The 20,675-nt window shown below is 35.8% G+C and overlaps 1 protein-coding gene across 3 annotated transcripts in view; it reads left to right on the top strand.

Moving 5' to 3' along the window:
- MET (MET proto-oncogene, receptor tyrosine kinase) overlaps positions 1-20,675 on the top strand; it is a 106,277-nt gene that overhangs the window by 22,745 nt on the left and 62,857 nt on the right. For all 3 annotated transcript variants that reach the window (XM_045511130.2, XM_010947627.3, XM_045511129.2), the window contains one exon: positions 236-1,452. In XM_045511130.2, coding sequence (XP_045367086.2) covers positions 250-1,452 — 1,203 coding nt within the window. In that variant the 5' untranslated portion in view covers positions 236-249. The remainder of the gene's footprint in view (positions 1-235; positions 1,453-20,675) is intronic.

The raw sequence follows: 20,675 nt of genomic DNA, 5'->3' as shown, positions 1-20,675 counted from the left end.
GTTCTCAAAAATCACTCGTTCATGGCTTGAGTTCTAAAATTAAACTATGTAGAGTCATGTCCAACTGCACAATGCATCTTTATGTGAAACCAGCTAGAGTTTTTTGTTTTCACTCGATGTAAAAATTCCAGTAAGGAAGATTTATTTCTAATAGTTTAATTGGTATAGTTCTTTCAGTTTCTTCTTTGTTTCTAATGACAACTAAACTGCTCTTGCCTTGAATGTGTTTTGGCAGATAAACTTCTCACTATGAAGTCCCCTGCTGTGCTTGCACCTGGCATCCTTGTGCTTCTGTTTACCTTGGTGCAGAAGAGCAATGGAGAGTGTAAAGAGGCACTAGTAAAGTCCAAGATGAATGTGAACATGCAATATCAGCTTCCTAACTTCACTGCGGAAACACCCATTCAGAATGTCGTTTTACACAAGCATCACATTTACCTTGGTGCTGTTAACTACATTTATGTTTTAAATGACAAAGACCTTCAGAAGGTTGCTGAGTACAAGACTGGGCCCGTGCTGGAACACCCACATTGTTTCCCGTGTGAGGACTGTAGCCACAAAGCCAACTTATCAGATGGCGTTTGGAAAGATAACATCAACATGGCTCTGCTTGTTGACACATACTATGATGACCAACTCATTAGCTGCGGCAGTGTCCACAGAGGGACCTGCCAGCGACACGTCCTTCCACCTGACAATACTGCTGACATACAGTCAGAGGTTTATTGCATGTACTCCCCACAGACAGATGAAGAGCCCGGCCAATGTCCCGACTGTGTGGTGAGTGCCCTGGGAACCAAAGTCCTGCTGTCTGAAAAGGATCGGTTCATCAACTTCTTCGTGGGCAATACCATAAATTCTTCTTACCTTCCAGATCATTCATTGCATTCAATATCGGTGAGAAGGCTAAAAGAAACGCAAGATGGTTTTAAGTTTTTGACAGACCAGTCATATATTGATGTTCTACCTGAGTTCCAAGATACCTACCCCATTAAGTATGTCCATGCCTTTGAAAGCAACCATTTTATTTACTTTTTGACAGTCCAACGGGAAACTCTAGATGCTCAGACTTTTCACACAAGAATAATCAGGTTCTGTTCCGTAGACTCTGGATTGCATTCCTACATGGAAATGCCTCTGGAGTGTATTCTCACGGAAAAGAGAAGAAGGAGATCCACCAAGGAGGAAGTGTTTAATATTCTCCAAGCTGCATATGTCAGCAAGCCTGGGTCCCAGCTCGCTAAGCAAATAGGTGCCAACCTGAATGATGACATTCTCTACGGGGTGTTTGCACAAAGCAAACCAGATTCTGCAGAACCAATGGATCGCTCTGCTGTCTGTGCGTTCCCTGTCAAATACGTCAATGAGTTTTTCAACAAGATCGTCAACAAAAACAATGTGAGATGTCTCCAGCATTTTTATGGCCCTAACCATGAACATTGCTTCAATAGGGTAAGTCACACAAGTTCTCTACTTACAAATTATGAGGTACAAGTCAGAATAGGTATCAGTCTAGAAAAAAATATCAAGGGGTTTTTGGTGCTTGGTACATGGTATTTATCCAAAATATTTACAAATTCTTTCCAAGAAAATTTAGAAATTGAATCTTCATTTAAAGGTAAAATCATAGCTTCAGAAAAAGTTGATGTGATAACTAAAAGTTTTCATGTTTGCCAACATTTTTCAGATTATTAAATTTATTTCTCAATATATGCTTTAGTAGTTCTGGTCAGATGTACATAAAGTTCAGCACAACAGCAATTCCTGTAAAACACAATTATTGAGATCCCATGCTGTCTTTACAACATTTAGAATAAGATACTGAAGTTAATTTGTGGGTTTTGAAGGCTGTTTTTTATGAGGCCCCATTCACTCACTGATGTATGAATGAATGGTCTATATTCTTGGCATTAAATAAAGAAGCTTAACTAAAAACAAGAAAAACAGCTTTTTAAATGTTGTTAAATAAAACATTTTTAAAAGTGCTAATATCCTTCTCTGAATAAACTAGAAAACTAGAGAGGAAACTTTTGCTCTCAAGTCCCTCCTTTGGAACTTGATTTCAATTCATGGACTTCCTACTCATAAATAGGCATGTGTCTACCAAGTTCTAATTTGGTGCTTTTTGCCTGCTTGATATTTGATTCTTATAGGTATAAATATTTGTGACTGATAATTTTTTGTACTTACATGAAATGATATTTTCACAGGAAGTGTTAGGGAAATTCTTTGTTGCTTTCATTTAGATATAGTAAAGGCTACCTTACACAGAGGATTTATCCTGCTAGTCATCAGATCACTTGGTACTAGAGAAGGAGTATCAAATTGGCAGTCCAGTGTGGCCTTGAGCTTTCTTGGTTTGGACCCAGTCTTGAACATACAGACGTGGCTATGCTTCCTAACCTAATAACCACTAGCAATCATATTTGGATGAACAAACAGGATAGCTTTTTTTAAAGACAATTTGACCTTGGAAATGTACATCTCACTTACTCTAACAATATTCAGTCTGAATAGTAATGGTTCTAATTACAAACAGTGTTCTTGATAAGAGAAAGTATATAATTTGTGTGGGGATACTAACAGCATATGAATTCAGAGACATTTAGTTCACTTTTGCTGAAATGTCTGGGATACTTCTCCAGATGGAATATCCAAGTAATCTATTTATAAAGCTAGAAAAATACTTCTGAGAAAATGAATTCATCTTTTAGTGAACTAAAGACATCACTTCTTTCCTTCCCTCTCCAAAGTCTATGAATATATATATATAATATACATACATATATATCCCAAGTAAAACTTATTTATCCCTGAATACATTTAATATATGTTGTAAAATCTGTAAGAAACAATGAGATTACTCATGAGGCTTCCCCTTTTCATCACTAGAAAATACAAAAGAATGAAAAGAAACAAAAAGACTTTCAGAAACATGGAATTATGAAATAAAAGGGTAATATTAATAGCATTTCAGAGAGAACACTTTTCCCGTATCCAATAAATTGCTTGAGTAACACAATTTTAATAAAGAGTTTATGAGAAATTCCTGCAGGGCCTCAGAGCACATGACTTTGCTATTTAAATCTTGTTCTGTTAAAAATTAAGAAGAGATTTTACCTTACTAGGGTATATTGATATTTTATCTCATTGTTTTATTTTGTGCATTTCAGCCCCTAGGTATGAAAGTATATATCAATTTTAGAAATTCTCAAAACATGGCTGAACTTTATCCTAACCCTTTGACTTTTTTAGTGTTCCAAGAGGAACAAAAAGGCAGGATTACCCAATGAAATTCAGGTCAGTTTTACTGCCCAGGAAAAATGCCCAAAATGCACCAACCACACCTGAAACCATTATCACTCCCATCGCAAAAATTCTTGTGGGAAACAAGACGGAACTTGCCAACATAGTCTTCTTATAAGGGAAGCCAACTTTATACTAGCCAAATTCCATACAGGCAAATAACTTCAAATCTCCTCTATTTATTTGCCTGTTTATCTTCCCTGGTTACTAAAGGTCAAAATTCTTCTAAGAATGAGACTATCCACATTCTCAGTTTTCATATACCCACCACAGAATGACCCCAGATTGTTCCAATAATCAGCATACAATCATTTCCCAGCTTCATTTTAAAATGAAGGCACCTAGAGCCATTACTCACACAAAACCAAAATTATTTACAAGATCAAATAAGTTTGGAAAGACACTAAATAGTACAATGATTCCATGTTGTCTTGGCAAATTTACTTGGCAAAGATATCAGATGACCCTTCTAACAATTTCTTGGAACTGCATTTTTATTTTGACATATCATTTACTGAATAGACACATATATTGTAGTTTTGTTATTAACATGTCTAATCAACCAGATCTTTATGGAGGGACCCTTGTGTGCTCTGTGGACAAAGTTAAGAAAGCCGCAGCAGTAACTTTCCACCGAGGCTTCTGCCCAGTTTTCAGTTTAAGAACACATTCTAGGCAACAGGGGTTTTCTGGCCCTGCTTGAGCTTCCTTGAGCTTCCTTGTGCTTCTGCCCTAGTGCAAAAAGTGCTTCTGTCACAAGACCAGACAAAGAGAGTGCCAGGAATGGGTCTTTCAGATACTATGGGTCTAGCAGGTGTATTAGACCTGACTTGGTAATTTTAGATCATTTATTATGTTGCTTTTTCCACTCTCACATTTTATGGAAGTGTCTGGGCAAACTCTTCATATATGTCTTCTCATATTGGTGACATCACTAAAGTCCTCTTTTGAGTCATCTGATAGTTTCCAGAGCACATCATCTTCACCTCTAAGTTATTTCTGCTTCAGAACTCTTTACTTCCACATGTGATGCTATTTCTGGAAACTTATTCCAAGCCACAGATATCCATTTATGTAATATTAGTGTTGATTATATCAGTTGTTCTATAAGAATATATTCTTAATCTTTATAATGTAATCGTTTTGTGTGTTGCTTTTGAAAGTTATTTATAAAGGGTTTGTTTACAGTGATTTCCAACGTTTAGAATTATGAGATTATACACACACAAATGATTAAATCTTTAGTCTTAGATATCTTTACCACCTTTTTTACCCATTCGTCATTCGATGATGAATAAGCATCCTAAATTAGTATTGATTGTTTTAGGCTAATGTGTGTTCCCTAAACAGCACATTATTATTCAAAATAAAGTAACTGAGAAAATGCCCTATAATATGGAGACTTTATAAATCCCCTAATTTCAAGAGAAGAAACCCTTACCTTCAATTTGAGGATAAATTATTAAAAATCCATTTTAAGCACATTAACTGGAATCTTCAACAGTATCATATAAAGAATTTAGTAACATGACAATTATTCCAGGAAAAAACTAGAATCAGTACACATTGGCCTAGTTTCCTCCAAATAAGAATCAGTACAGAAAAAGGGAATTTTTGTCCCCAAATCAGCAACTATCCTGCTCCCTAAATTATAGTATGCTTACTAAGAGAAGTAGAATTATACATTTTGGAAAGATTTTTAATCGAAGTTGAAATAAAAAAGGATTCTTGAAGTATCTCTCATCTACCCAGAAAATACAATTATCACATTATACTATGTTGCAATCCCATTATCAAAGTTTTGCTCTATGTGCAAGCATTTGAAAGAGTGGAAAAAGGTTTGTAGCAAATAAATTCACCAATATGTTGGTCATCTTAATGACCAATGATTGAGCAATTGAAGGGGAAAAGCATGCAATTTGGTGCCAGACTTACCTGGGTGGAAGTCCTGGTTTCCTGTGTACCAGCTGTGTACTTCTGCCACATTACTTAATTCTTAGAGCCTCAGTCTCCTCATTTGCAACATTCCGGTAACAATAGCTACTTCCCAGGGTTTTATAAAAGTGTGGGATAATAAATATAAAGTGCCTGCCACAATAAGATGACCATAAATTTAGCTCTTTAGGAGGCAACATGGCCTAAGGAAATCAAAGAGATCTGGGTTCAGATTTGTACTTCACCATTTTCTATCTGTCTGACCATGAGAGCGTTATTTAAACTCTCTGAACCCATTTTCTTCCATGCAGGATTATTGTGTGGACAAGTGCAATAATGTTTGTAAAAGGCCCTGACTTTTTCCTTGGCACTTAATAAATTGCAGCTATTATTGTAAAGAGTATTTGTGCAAAGAAAGTCAAATTCAAATTATTGGATTGTTTTCTAGAAGAAGAACATTCTGATTCTATTGCTTATGAGAGTCTTTCACTACCCTCACTAACTGTGAAGAGTGACACACCTCCATAATGCTTAATTTGTGTAAGTTCTCCTTCAGACTTAATAGTTCCAAAAGAAAAAGGGAAGAAAAAAAGGAGAAGGTGGAGTGGTGATGGTTTGGTGGGTGGAGAGAAAGATAAGTGAATCAGAATTGTGCTGTATAGTCAAGCTAGAAGATGTAAGGTGTGCTCCTTTCCCTGACTTTCAATTCTAACTACCTGTGGCATTATAAGATACTATTATGCTCATTTAATTTAAGTTATATTATGTATTCAAATTTGCAGATAATGCAGCTTTAGAAAAAGTGAACCTCACAGGTTGTTTGTATCAAGTTTCCTTGTTTTTAAACCTCATTTATACTCAAATTCAAAGAGTAGCCAACTGCTTCCCAAAATAAAGGAAACTTAAAGTAGTAATTTTCCATCTCCGTTTCAGAGTGCCAAAGTTAAAGGGTCACCACTCAGAGCCATCAAAGGAAGAAAGCAAAATGATTAGAACAATTTTGAATGAAAACAAAATCAAAACAAGAATGCAAACAAGGAATAATAGGAATAGGCAGAAAAATAAACATACAATGATGTTTCTTTATTACTATTATAAAGATGATAGATGAGTAAAATTGGATTACATTTAAGTTGTAATGGAAGAAAATAATTGCAGCCTTCCATCAGGAAACCACAAGGACCATTATTGATCTGTTATCCTCAGGGCATGTCTCATAATATTTAATAAAATAAACAAAGATTTATAACTCTTTATAGGCCATATATCTATAATCTCCCACACCAAACCATTTGAACTGGGAATGTGGAGTCAATGTTATAAATAACATCCATGTAATTATACTGTTTTGGCGTGTCTTATTTAAATAATCTAGCACTCTCAAGAGAACACATTTGTATTAGGGATGAAAAATGTAAAGTCAGATTTCAGAGCTTTTTACTTCCTATGTTCTGAAATGAGAGAATGTTATTCTATATGAAGAATGTTATTGAGGATTCTCCATTCTAAACACTAAATATCTTGGCCATATGCCAAATGTAGTAGTTACCAAAGCAAAATCTTGCAAGAAAGAAAATCCTTGAGGTATAAGGATTCAATATACTTTTAAAAAAAACTAAATAGAAATTCGTTTATTTTACACTTGATTCCTTTCCTTCTGTAAACTCTTCTTTATTCTCTCCCAAGCTCAGGGAGTTGCTGCTCCCTAACTTACTTATTTGAATTCTTCATGCTACCTGTCCCATGAAAAGTGCCATATTGCCTTATTTTATTAAAAGGAATTTAAAATATTTTCTTTCCAGAATTTTGTAACACTCTCTGAGATCACAGGGCACACCCTGGGGGTATTAGAAAACCAATTACAGAGTGAGCTATTAATGCCATTTGCTTTTTTCTCGTCCTTCTGCTAACCCTTCCTTAAACCATTTTGTAGCTTATTTGTAGGTACACCTAAGAAAGAATGAAAAGGCAAAGACATGATGTTTTAATAAGCTAAGCAAAAAATACAGTTAATGCTGAAACTGTCACCAAAAATGTAGGTGGGCTTTACCTGTGGATTATGTCAATTCATGACATAATTGATGGTGTTTCCACAATCCATATAATTCCAGTTATATGCCACATGCATTGTTAATTAATTTTTTATTCTTCTTAATGTTCTTTGAAGCAAGTGGTGTGATATGTGTTTTATTTAAGTAGTTGATTTCTAGACTCATTTGGTAAAATTAATGGAGCAAATAATAAGTTCGGGGGAAAAGTAAATCTTAAAGTTGGTTTTTGAAAAGCTCAAGTGTTAATAAAACTTTGAAGCCACAGCTTTCGTACATACTTTCATTGGCATACTACTACGTGATTAGAGACATCTGAAAGCATATGAGATCTTGCATTTTCAAAAGACTAATAGCCTCCTTGGGTAATAATGGATTTTTAATTACAAATAATAGATCAAATTTTGGGTGTTACACTCTTACTTCAGACTTCTATCTCATTGATGGCATCCCACCCTGCATTCTTATCTCCTCACTCTAATGAGAAAAATGAGAATCTATCAGAATTTGGATAGAAGACCCACCAGGAATTTCTGCCGTTGCTTATTCATAGATTGGCACAAATACTGAGTCAGTGGGTACCCAGAGTCCAGAATGACTCAGTGCCCAGTTATGTTCTGTAAGTCACATCTCCAGCATCCAGGGAGGGCTGTAAAGGGCTCATTTATCAGGGAAGTGAAACCAAGAACTCAGCTACTCCTGAAGTCATTAAAACTCCTTTGATTTTTTTTTTAATATAATAGTGAATGTGGTAAGTGATTCTAGGATCCTGGATACATTCCAGTCTGCTAATTATGTATTTTTTCCAACTAAAATGTTACAGGCAGGTTCATTTGCATATGAATGACTTGCTGGGCAATGTAGACATCTATCCTTAAAGCCTTGGAAAAGAGATTTCCTGTATTTCATCTTAGACCTAGGCAGGGTTGAGCAGATGAAGTCTATCTACCTCCAATACCTCAAAAATATTCTCTAGTATTTCAACAAGAGGACAGAAAAATGTCTTACAATGCACGCTAATGTAGGATAAAGGCTTATTTTAACGATTCCTAATGTTCACTTATAGGGGGAGATGGTTTATTAATAGTATACTGTTAGTAAACTATAAAACAAAAAAATATATATAAATTTTAAATTCAGGCTAAAGCCTAACTTCAATTGTTTGATTTGGATAAGCCTCCAAAATGTTCATCAGTCAGAGAACACTAAAATGGTAAGTGAGATTTCAAATGGTGCTCTAGGTAAAAGGCATGAATTCAGGTCAGTTTTGATTTGTTAAGCATTCATTTCTAGAGCTGATTTTCTGAAAATTAAACTTACTGAGTTGTTATCTCCAAATATATGGCTTATTCATGATTTGCTAGAATTTGTGTCCCTGTACCAGAAAATGTAAATCTGTAAGATACTTAATTTTCTGATGACATTTTAAATTTAAAATCCAGTTAACACTTGCATCTAACAACCAGTCTACTAACTAAACTAGAGGTGAAGTGGTCCTCAGGAAATGGGAAAAATGCAGAGATTAAATTGGTCTGTTAGCTCTGAGTGAATCAATAGTATTTAGTGCTAATGCACTAAGCAGATTACGAGCACTAATGCAGTGGCAGTCAATAGCAAAAACGAATATCTCTAAAAATTATCTTGACAATAAAATGTGCAATATTTTCCATTTATTTTAAGCTAATTACATTACATACTTGTTCTTTCATCTTATTAGTTTAAGCCAAGTCCTGGAAGCCTTACCATTTTATTTAGTGCATAAAATGGCCAAAAACTTGTAACCATTGTTTTCAGTGAGAGACAGAGGGAAAGGATTTATTCATATGATTAAGATTCAACAAGAAATTCAACAGATATTTACTGAGTGTCTAACCCTGCTGGTTATCACAGTGGTGAGTGAGATAGGCCTGGTTCTTGTCTTTGTAAAGCAAACCGACTAGGAGAGGAGATGACAATAAAGGGTCAGTCACACCAGTAAACAAATACATCATGATAATTTTTGAAATATAGTGTGAGAGAAATAAATATCTGTGAATGCAAATGAGGAGGAAGATCTAAATTTGGTAATGTAGTCACAAAAGGCCACCCTGGGGAGGTGAAAGTTAACTTTTTCATGAAGCTAAAAGTTAATTTACATAAAGCTCAAAATTTTAGAAAAAGCAGTATGTCTTAGTACATAGTCAGGTACATAGCCAGTATTTAACAGACTAATAATTATAACCTATTTCATAAGCTTTAGGTCTTAACTACATGCTGTTGCTTTTAAGCAGATTTTTAAAGTAGGTTCTGGTTATGAGTATAATTTTAAACTTAGAAAAATGTATCACAAAAAGTAAGACTGTGCTGGAGAATTTTAGTTTTTTAACAGTTTTTCTTTTTTAAAAAAATTGTCAGTGTTTTCAAACTTTATCTTTTCATTGATTTCTAAATGAATTGTTACTTTTCATTAAGTGATTCTTAGGATGAAGACAATAATGTGTAGATTTCTAGAAGCTAATACTTTAGGTAGCTTTCACTCTCACTGCCTCTCAAACTCTTATCACCTTATCAGCTTCTCTGAAAACAGAAATTTTGTGTATCAGTCTATGTTGTTTCTTGTCTCCCTTTTCTTTCCTCTTTGGCCAACATTTGAGACCCTATTCATCAGAAGGACCTGTTTCTTGGGGATAGAGGGGGTTAACCTATTACCAATAAGTCCTATGACAAAAAGAGTCATATAATTCTGAAAACACACAGAATAAGCTCTTTTGAAATGCTCAAAATTATGAAAGTTGATAGAATCCAAAGGAATGTGATGCTGAGTCTCATTGTCTTTCTGCATCTGTGGACGGTCCTCTGCACAACTGCATCCATTTTAGACCTTTTCCTTCTTGTGAGAATCATGTGGGGCTAGAGGGCCAAGTCAGGGACAGGAGCTCTCAGGACTCACGAGGATGTCATGAGCACCTACTGAATGTACAGGGGCACATGCTCTAGTTAGTGCCACCTTTACACTGCTCTAATGCATCTCTAGCTACAGACACATTTTGCCTTTCTCTTTCATTTTAATCATGTTTATCTACATATATTTAATCCAGCAAATATGTAAATAAGTTTAAGGTCTTGGGCACTTAGTCATGCTTCTTTGTACCTAAGCATATGCTTTACAGATCATAGACAATAGTGTTGATTTTGACCAAAAAAAAAATTGTCTTCCAAAATAGATATATATATCTAGATATATATAGATATATCTAGATATATATATATGTAATATATATATATATTTACACAGTAAACAGAGACCGTCTGATTTGCTGCAGTGTTTGGATGAAAGTCTTTGATAAACATCTACAAACGTATTTTTATGACTAGAACGCAAAAAGCATTGTTTTTGTCATCTCCACAAGCCACAAAGATTTGAAATGCAGATGCAGAAATATGTATCAAAAGAAATTCTCACCTTTTTCTGTGTTCACTTTGTTCACTTTTGTTTGGCCAAGAAAGGAGTGGAGTTTGCCAAGGGAAAAGGTGAGGGAATATGAGGCATTTAATCTTCAGGGCTTATTCCTGTGCCTACAAGTCAGAGAGGTCACTGGCTTGCCCCTTCCTGAAGGCTATAATTACAGGCAGAGGGCTGTTTATTTTCCAGTAAAGTGACCAGAAACTTGACTGTAAGAGATTGTTTATAAGAGTACAGTGTGAGTAGGGGTTATACAAAATCTCAGGAAAAATAATGGGGATATGAAATTATTATTTTTTCATATATTTATAAATATGAGAAGGTCCAGGACTCTGGAAATGTTCTGAGGTGCAGTAACAAAGGTGAATATGAGGTCAAGTTAGGTTATCCTGGTACTTAAGGAGCTGAATTAAATTAATAAAGAAGATGAATTTATAATAGAATATAATATACCTGATGATTCATTAAATGTAAACTTATTTGTGGCTCCAACATCATGGTAAACAAGAAACAGTAAATATATTAGTAAGAGTAATTGAGAAGTATTTCTAATTTGAATAATGTCAGTTATATTGGGTTTATCTAGAGCTGGTGTGGAAAAAAATGGGCAGAGTTTCTCACTCTCATTTTGGAAGAGTCTTTGGAAAAGTATTGATTCCAAGTAGAATTGGGCAGACAAAGCACAAGATCAATTCTGTTACTGGCCCAATATTAAGAATATTAGTCAGTGTTTATGATATGATGAGTAATAGGTAAGTAGTGGTTTAACAATATTGGGTATTACTTGTAATTGACATGGAAAGTTCAAAGTACAGGTTTTTGACATGTACAAAGAGGACTTAAAATATGTGCCTGCTTTTAAAAAATGATACTATATTACGGTAAATTGAGACGTATGGTATTTTCTATCTAGATACTTTTTTAGAATCAAATGCTTATGAAAACATAAGCAACAATTTCAGCTGTTTAGCCAAACAGTGCTTTTTATGATCCTGAGTATATGGTAGGATGGTACACTAATTCCCCCATGCCTCCTCTTCTATCTGCATTAGTTTTTGGTGGATTCTGCACAGGAAGACATATTCATCTCACTGTTGAAAATTTGAAGTTCACCATTTGTAGTACACTTATAAATTCTAGAAAAATATACACCAGGACTTTACTACACCATAGAAAAGAAAATTCTTTATTTAAAAATAAACTCCAATTTATTGTGGGATCTAGGATAGCCATGCTATAATATTGAGTATCTTATGACCCTTATCTGGTGGTAACAATTCAGTTGAATGCAGATGAATTCATGAAAAAAGAAGGGTTATTAAATATTTGGAAAGTAAACACCTAAATTTTCATAAGTAAGTATTTAGTATTTGTGTGAGCTTTAGATATTAAAGCTTTCCTTGTACTTTGTGGGCCCTTGGAACCAGCTGTTATAACTTGTAGTGCTTTATTTAATGCTCTATATTCTGGGGATTCAAGAACAATTTTCTATTTTCTCTGCCAATATATAATAAAATTTCTGTTCCAGGGAATGGTTGGACAATGATTTTAATAATGGTGTTGACATAGCTTCATTTTACCTTTCTCTTTACTAGCAAGACTTTCTAACCTCCAGGGTAAATGACAGGTTAAACTGAACTATTGTTTGTTTAATACTCTGTTTCCTTCTAACCTTATTCTTGTCTATCAACCTCAACCCAGTTCCCCCGTGGCTCAGGAAACCCTCAGCTGGGATTAAGTAATAGTTTACACAACCTCTCTCATTCATTAACCCATGTTGACATTCTCATTCTGTGTACTAGCCTTATTTAAGACCTTCTTAAGTACCTTATCCAGCTGCTGGTTTGGGTGCAACTCACAACACCTATATAATCAAGAAACTTAATATTTCCAAAGAATTAGTCCACCTATCTCAAACTTCTTCATTAGCATTACCTAGTTCAGTCTGCTTCTATTCCTTCTCCAGAATAAAACCTGGTCTCTGTGAACTTTAAAATGTTTACTTCTTCTCTCCTTCTGCATATACACAAAGCAGAAACAGAAAATTGTGTATTATCATTCTATACAGGTTTTGTTTTATAACTGTGTTGAAAATGATGCCAGTAAGATGAAACTAGATCTCTCTTGCTCCATCCTCATCTCCCACCAATCTATTTGTTTCCAGACTGCTGCTGGTATAAGTAGCCTTTCTCAAAAGCAAACACATTTATGTAACTGCATCCCTTAAAAAAATTTCAGAGTAAAATCCACACTCTTAGTATGATATTCAAGGCGTTTCTTACCTTCTCCCTGGCTATCTCCTGGTCCTCCTTCACACTCATTGGTGTTCTGGCAAATGTTTAACTCAGAGGTCAGGGGGAGTAGAATTCCCTGGTTTGTAATGTTTACTGATCTCTGTTGTGTAAATACCCTACCAAGCTAATTTCAAGCAATGAAAGTGAATTCACTGAATAAGAATTAAGAAGAAATGTTCACAATTGGCTCTGTAAGCTGGTGCAAGATGACTCAAGTTCACCACTGCCACCCTAGCCTGCTCTCAACTTTCTTGTTTTTTTCCTCATTCTTACTCATTATTTTTTTTCTATTCTCCTAGCAAATTTCAATTATATAATACAGTGTTATTATCTGTGGTCACCATGTTATACATTAGATCCTCAGACCTTGTTTATCTTTTAATTGAAAGTTTGCACCCTTTTACCAATCTCTCCCTAGTTCTCCCACCTTCCAGCCGCTGGCAGTCACTTTTCTACTCTCTGTTTCTATGAATCAACTTTTTTTTTAGATTCCAGGTACAAGTGATATTGTGGAATATTTGTTTTTCTCTGTCTGGCTTATTCTACTTAGCATGATACCCTCCAGGTTCATCCATAGGGTCACAATTGACAGGATTCTTTTTGAGACTGAAAAATATTCCATTGTGTATATAAACAAATATATCACATTTTCTTGATCCATTCATCCATTGGCTGTTTCCATGTCTTGGCTTTTGTGAATAGTTCTGCAATGAACATGGGAGCACAAATATTTCTTAGAAATAATGGTTTTGTTTCCTCTGAATATATACTCAGGAGTAGGATTGCTGGATCATATGGTAGTTCAATTTTTAATTTCTTGAGGAACTTTCATACTGTTTACTGGCTGTACCAGTTTACATTCCCACCAAAGGTGCACAAGGGTTCCCTCCTCTCCGCATCCTCATAAGTATTTGCTATCTCTTGTCTTTTTTTCTTCTTTTCCAGTTTTATTATGTAGAATTATTATAGTTCAACTACACATACACATTATATTGCATGTAAATACATATATACAGTATACTGCACTTTTTTTAGTTTATATATATGTGCTAATTATTGTTTCTAAGAACAGATTAGATTTTTAGCTTTTTAAACTTACATGGTTATCAAAGGAATAAAGCCAACTACAAAATAAGAATCAACAGAATGCAGCAATCCAATCATAAAGGACAGTCAAATGTGCTTACACGTATTCAAGAAATCAAAATAATAATTAGTTCATTTGTGTTATTATTATTATTTTTTTATTTTTATTATTTAGATTCCTCATATAAATGGTATCATGTGGCATTTTTCTTTCTCTTTCTGGCCCACTTCAGTTAGAATGACAGTCTTCAGGTCCATCCATATTGCTGCAAATTGCATTATGTTATTCTTTTTTAAGGCTGAGTAGTGTTCCATTGTATATATGTACCACATCTTCTTTATCCAGTCATCTGTTGATGGACATTTGGGTTGTTTCCATGTCTTAGCTATCATAAATAGTGCTGCTGTGAACACTGGGGTGCATGTGTCTTTTTGAATTTTATTTTTCTCCGGATATATGCCCAGGAGTGGGATTGCTTGATCACATGATAAGTCTGTTTTCAGTTATTTAAGGAACCTCCATACTGTCCTCCATAATGGCTGCACCAGTCCATACTCTCAGCAACATTGTGGGAGGGTTCCCTTTTTTCCACACCCTCTCCGGCATCTATCATTTGTAGACTTTTCAATGATGGCCATTCTGGCTGTTGTGAGGTGATATCTCATTATAGTTTTCATCTGCATTTCTCTGACAGTTAGTGATGCTGAGCATTTTTTCATATGCCTATTGGCCATTTGTATGTCTTCATTGGAGAACTGCTTATTTAGGTCTTCTGCCCATTTTTGGATCGGGTTGCTTGTTTCTTTGATATTAAGGTGTATGAGCTGTTTGTATATTTTGGAAATTAGTCCCTTGTCAGCCACATCATTTGCAAATATTTTCTCCCATCCTGTAGGTTGTCTTTTCATTTTGTTATTGGTATCCTTAGCTGTGCAAAGGCTTTTAAGTTCAATTAGATCCCAATTGTTTATTTTTGCTTTTATTTCCAATACTCCGGGAGCTGGTTCTCTTGTCTTTTTGATAATGGCCATCCTAACAGGTGTGAAGTGATATCTCACTGTGGTTGTGATTTGCAGTTCCCTGATGATTAATGATGTTGAGCACTTTTTCATGTTCCTGTTGACCATTTGCATGTCTTTTTTTGAAAAATGCCTTTTCAGGGTCTTTGCCCATTTTTAAATTGTGTTTTGTTTTGCTTTGCTATTGAGTTGTATGAATTCCTTGCATATTTTGGATATTAACCCTTTATTGCATATATGTCAACCTATCCATACTTGTAGTTCCCAGAATCCATCAGTCTCTCTCCCAACCCTACCATAACACATATTAGTTTGTCTGCCTCAAATTCCCTTTAACACTCATTTTGTCGGGTTAACAGTTTCTCATTTTTTTTTTCAATTCCATTCAACCATTTCCTTCCCTGGAAAATCTTCTCCAGCTTTCCCCTAACTTCTCATTCTGGATAACCTGCCTTTCCTGTGTACTCCAGTAGCACCCATTGCTTATTTCTACAATATCTTTGACCATAGTTCATAGTATTATGTTCACTGGTCCTTCATTAGCCCCAAAATAACTTGGACAAAATATATATTTATCAAATGAGCCTTAGTTATGATAAAGCCTCATATTTCAAATAATGTAATAAAATGCTGATTAAAATAATAAATTATAAATAAAACAGTTTTTCATTTTTTTCCCTCAAATCTCTAAAAACTAATTTATAGAATTGGGGAGTTACTAAGAGTTAAAGAGCACTGAAGCAACTCTGGAAAGTTCCTCATCATTACATATAACTCTTCCTTACACACACACACACACACACACACACACACACCCTCCTTCATCCACCAGTTTGGGATGAAGGTGGATCAAGGAACAAAAAGAAAAAAATAAAAGAAGAAAAGATGATGACAAGGAAGGTAAATGGAAATTCCAGAGCTTTGTACTTAAAATTGGGAAAACACAAAGCTATTAAAAAGACAAAGATGGAGTAACCTCTGTGCTCCTTAAGGCTTTCTCAAACCTTTCTACAGAGCTTCCCCTTTGCATGGGTGATATGGTCTGTATGAGGGACTTTAAGCAACACCTTTTTGGTGGACATTGCTCAAGCAATGGTACCATAAGTGCCCTTCCATGAAGTTTGCTTTGGGAATGGATAAATTTTCACTACTGACCACCAATCTATGATTTCAAGTTGGAAATAATGTGCAGGCTAAGGAAAAGAGGTTAAGCATGAAAATCTTTTTCAAGACCACCCTTACTGTGACCACAGGATTAGACCTCACAATGGCACCACTTCATAGGCACTACGTACATGCTTTGTACAGAGAGAAACTTTCCTGAGCTCGGCCTGCGTGTAGGTGCAGTAAGATTAGAAAAGAGTTTGGTAAGGTGCTCAGGGACTTTGACCAGTGAGAAGAGTGGCCTGCAGATTGAGGTTTCTGATAAACAATTCTGGGCAGGAACAGGTGGAGAAGAGGAGTAAAGAGTCTCACTGCACAATAAGATGGAAAGGAGGGATAAGAGGTGATGACAGTGACGGCAGGCTAGAATACAGTCATGGGTTTAAACAGCAACTTGGGCATAATTGAAGGACTTTAGTTTCATCTATCTTTCACCTCTCCTCTTCTTCCACTAAGACATTCATCAGCCTGTTTCTATTGAGTGTGACACTGTTAGACACATAAATAGACTATGGCTCTTACACTCCACAGGAAGAGCTGCTTTGTTTTATTGGTTAGTGCAGGGTAACTGACGTTCTGTCTTTTGAGTATCTGTTATACTACTATGAGTAAGTACATTAAATTTTTTCTGTTAACTAAATAGAGAAAAGCAGAGAGCCTCTATACACTCAACATTAAAATCTTCCTCACATGCAACAACATTCTTCATGAATCATTCTGTCACTCCTGGCTGTGACTGAAGTGGAATATGAAGGCTGCTAACCAAAACCACATGGGCTTGGTCTGTTTTAGATCTGAGTCACCTTAGGAAATAATGATAAAGAAGCAAATATTTTAATATGCGGAATTCCAGAGTCCCTATCACTGTAGGATTCTGAGTCTTTTGAACCTTTGAGGGTGCCTCGAGAGGAGAGTGGATATATATTTATTTCATTTATATATAAATGCATTTGTACACATGTGTTTGTAAATCTATACATACACACACATAAAATATATTCTGCTCCAAGTATTTCTCTCTTCCCCCTTCACTAATGCAACTTCTGTCAAGACCTGGCTCAGCTGTGGCCTCTGCCATGAGCCTTCCCCAGCTGTTTAAACCCACTCTGATCTCACCCTTATCTAATCTTATAGCATTTACTACCTGTACCAGTGTTTTCAGAACTTATCTATCAACAAAGTTCTTTGTACTTTGCATTATTAGTTAACTATTTTGTGTGTCTACTTCTTGTCTCCCTGTGTGCACAGCGCCTTTAAGGGACACTACGAGAACAGGCTGGACTATAGGTAGAAGCATTTGCTAGGGCTGGCAAACTATGACCTGTTTTGTACACCCAGCAATTTAAGAATATTTTTTACATTTTTAAAGGGCTTGCGAGGAAAAAATATGCTACAGGAACCCAGTGGCACTCAAAGCCAAGATTTTTGCTCGCCTTGGCCTTTACAAAAAAAGAATGCCACCCCTGCTTTAGAGAATAATGAAAAATAATTGTGGACAGACAGGTCTGACCTTACCGTCTATAAATAATTCTATTAGACAGGTGTGAGTGTTTCCATTTTACAGATGAAAAACCCAAGGCTTCTTAATCTAAATAATTGGAATTTTGGACTCTGTCCTCAAAAGCATTGTGAGGAAACACAAGACCAAGCAACAACAATAATAATAACTATTTAAGTTATTACGTGCAAGGGCACGGATTTAGGCCTTTTTTGTTTTCTGCTGTATCCTTTCTACACCCAGAACAGTATTATGGTATGGTTTGTATTAGTTTCCTAGGGCTGTTGTAACAAATGACCAGAAATTTGGTGACTTAAAACAACAGAAATTTATTCTCACACAGTTCTGGAGGCCAAAAGTCTGAAATCAAGATGTCGGTCAAGGTCATGCTCCCCCTAAAGGCTCTAGGAAAGAATCCTTCCTTGCCTCTCTCAGTTCTTGTGGTCCCAGGCATTCCTTAGGTTGTAGTAGCATTACTCCAGTCTCTGCCTTCATCTTCACATGGCCATCTTCCTGGTGTACCTCTCTGTGTCCTTTCCTTTTCTTGGGAAGACACCAGTCATTGGACTTAAGGCTCACACTAAATCCAGGATGACTTCATCTGAAGATTCTTAACTAGTTATTCATCAAAGAGCCTATTTCCAAATAAAGTCACATTTTGAGGTTCCAGGTAGATATGAATTTAGAGGGAATGCTAGTGAACCTACTACAGGTCTCAATAAATATTTTTGAATGACCAAATGAGTGAAGGAAATCACCTCTTAATATATTGCTGGCACTGGATTCATTTCATTTAAACCTCAAACAATTTCATTAGATAGAATGTATTTTTCCATCTTACAAGTCAGGCTTGGAGATCTAAGTATCCTAAGTTCACACAGACGATAAGAGCATGGTCACCCCTGAACCCATGCTGTTCTCCACTAGGCTTGTATGATTACCACTGGATATGACTGGAAGTGGACTTGAGGAAGGAGATTATGGAATCAAGGAAGTCAGATTGTGGGAAGCTAAGTATAAAATTTTTCTTTAATTCAATAGAAACATTTATAAGAGTCGATAAGCTGATGTAAACAATAAAGGAAAAAGATCAAAGATGTCTGAGACCTCAGATTTAGGGATGCCACCTAGAAATATGAAGTTAGAAAGGGAATCAGTTTAGAAAGAAACATGATGAGTTTCAGTGTCATCAATGGCACATTCAAACTTGGCCTGAAGGCAGTTGCAGAGACTAGGCTGGCCCTCAGAACAGAGGATGCGGCTGGGTGTGTGAAGTTAGGTCATCAGCACGAGGCAGCATCCATCACCTCGTGAATCACCAGTGTTGAGCCAGCAGCTGACTGGCCAGATGCCTGGTTATGCTACGTTCGTGACCATGTGAGGCTTTACACACAGCCAAAGAGGATGCCCTGTCTTCCTTCCTAGAGACAATCAATCCTTCTTTAACTGCTCCCCTGTTTTGCTCAACTGCTGAAACTCCAACTGAGGTCTGAGGTTGTTGAAGTCATGGCAAGATCACTTCTTCAGAGGGAATTCAGGGCAGCAAAAGTACTGAGGAAGCATCTTTCTTTTAACCATGACTGAGCAACATCAGGCAGAGTCCTCTTCATAACACAAAACAATGTAGTCGCATTCTTAGGGTTTGACCACACCACCCTAACAGTCTGGCCTTGCATTAAAGACCCCAAAAGGAAGGGCTTGCTCTGCCAGAAAACTGACTCTTCTGCATTTTACAGAGAATCCACACTTCAGTGTTGACATCGTAGACATCTGAGTACAGACTGAGGGAAAATGAACTATGTCTGAAGGAAATATAAGCAGACGCCAAAGTTCAAATCTCTGTGCCTCTGCCTGCAGTCAGCTCCACACCACTCTCCTCCTGGTCCCACATGGCAAAGAGAAGAGAGGACACGAATGAAATTTAGGGAAATAAACAAAGTGGAATTCCTGAAGTTAAAGCAGTTGAGTTTTTAGCCAGCTATAAGACATGTCCTAGGCAAAGAGGGACTTTCTATTTTGAAATATGTATTCCTCTGAAAACCATTATTACATGTCCATAGAATTTGTACAAAATATAATTATGAATAAAGTTAATATTAAATTGCTTCTTTAATTTTGTTGTGGGTAAGAAGGGAAGAGAGCTGGTATGAGTGAACTGGCAAAAATCTCACAAAATAGTACATTTTGAAAAATCTATCTGCAAGACTGATTTAAATTACCTATAGATGAGCTAAATCTGTCCTGTAGATCAATTAGAAGAATCACTATTTTAAATATATCACATCCTTAATTATACTGAATTAAATGTAATTGCATATTCACTGCATGCATCATAATGTTAATTAGAGGAAACATCTTGAATCAAATACATTGAGGTATATAGCACTTCACTTTTCTTTTTTAAAAAAACAGTATATGTCTGAGTCAGGTAGAAACAAATCTGTCAAGTGCTTCTGAAAAGATAAAGAAAGACTAAATTGTTGTACAAGACTTACAAAGTATAGAATAATTCCTATTATTTAACCCAATGACAGTGTATAAGCCTTTAAGTTAAAGAAACAAGTTTTTTAACAGAAAAACAACAGTTTTTTTTAAAAAAAAAACAAAACTTGTTTCTTTAACAACTTTAAATAAAAGCCATGTTTTCCATTGGTTCTCAGAGTTGACATCATACAGTTATTTTAGAAGAGGATAAACCTTGGAAAGCTAAGTGCTTTTCAAAGCTTCTTATAGAATAGGCATATGTATCCAGAATCTATTTATGTTTTGAAATAGTCCCTGATGGTTAGGGGACTTATGGCATCTTACTAAACATTGTAAGCAATCATTTGTTCCGTCGGTGGGCTGGTGGCAGTTTGGTGATTCCAAGCCCAAGGAAAGCT

This window comes from Camelus bactrianus, chromosome 7, assembly GCF_048773025.1.
Source record: "Camelus bactrianus isolate YW-2024 breed Bactrian camel chromosome 7, ASM4877302v1, whole genome shotgun sequence".
Classification (NCBI taxonomy): Eukaryota; Metazoa; Chordata; class Mammalia; order Artiodactyla; family Camelidae; genus Camelus; species Camelus bactrianus.
This window is presented reverse-complemented; position numbering and strand designations above follow the sequence as displayed.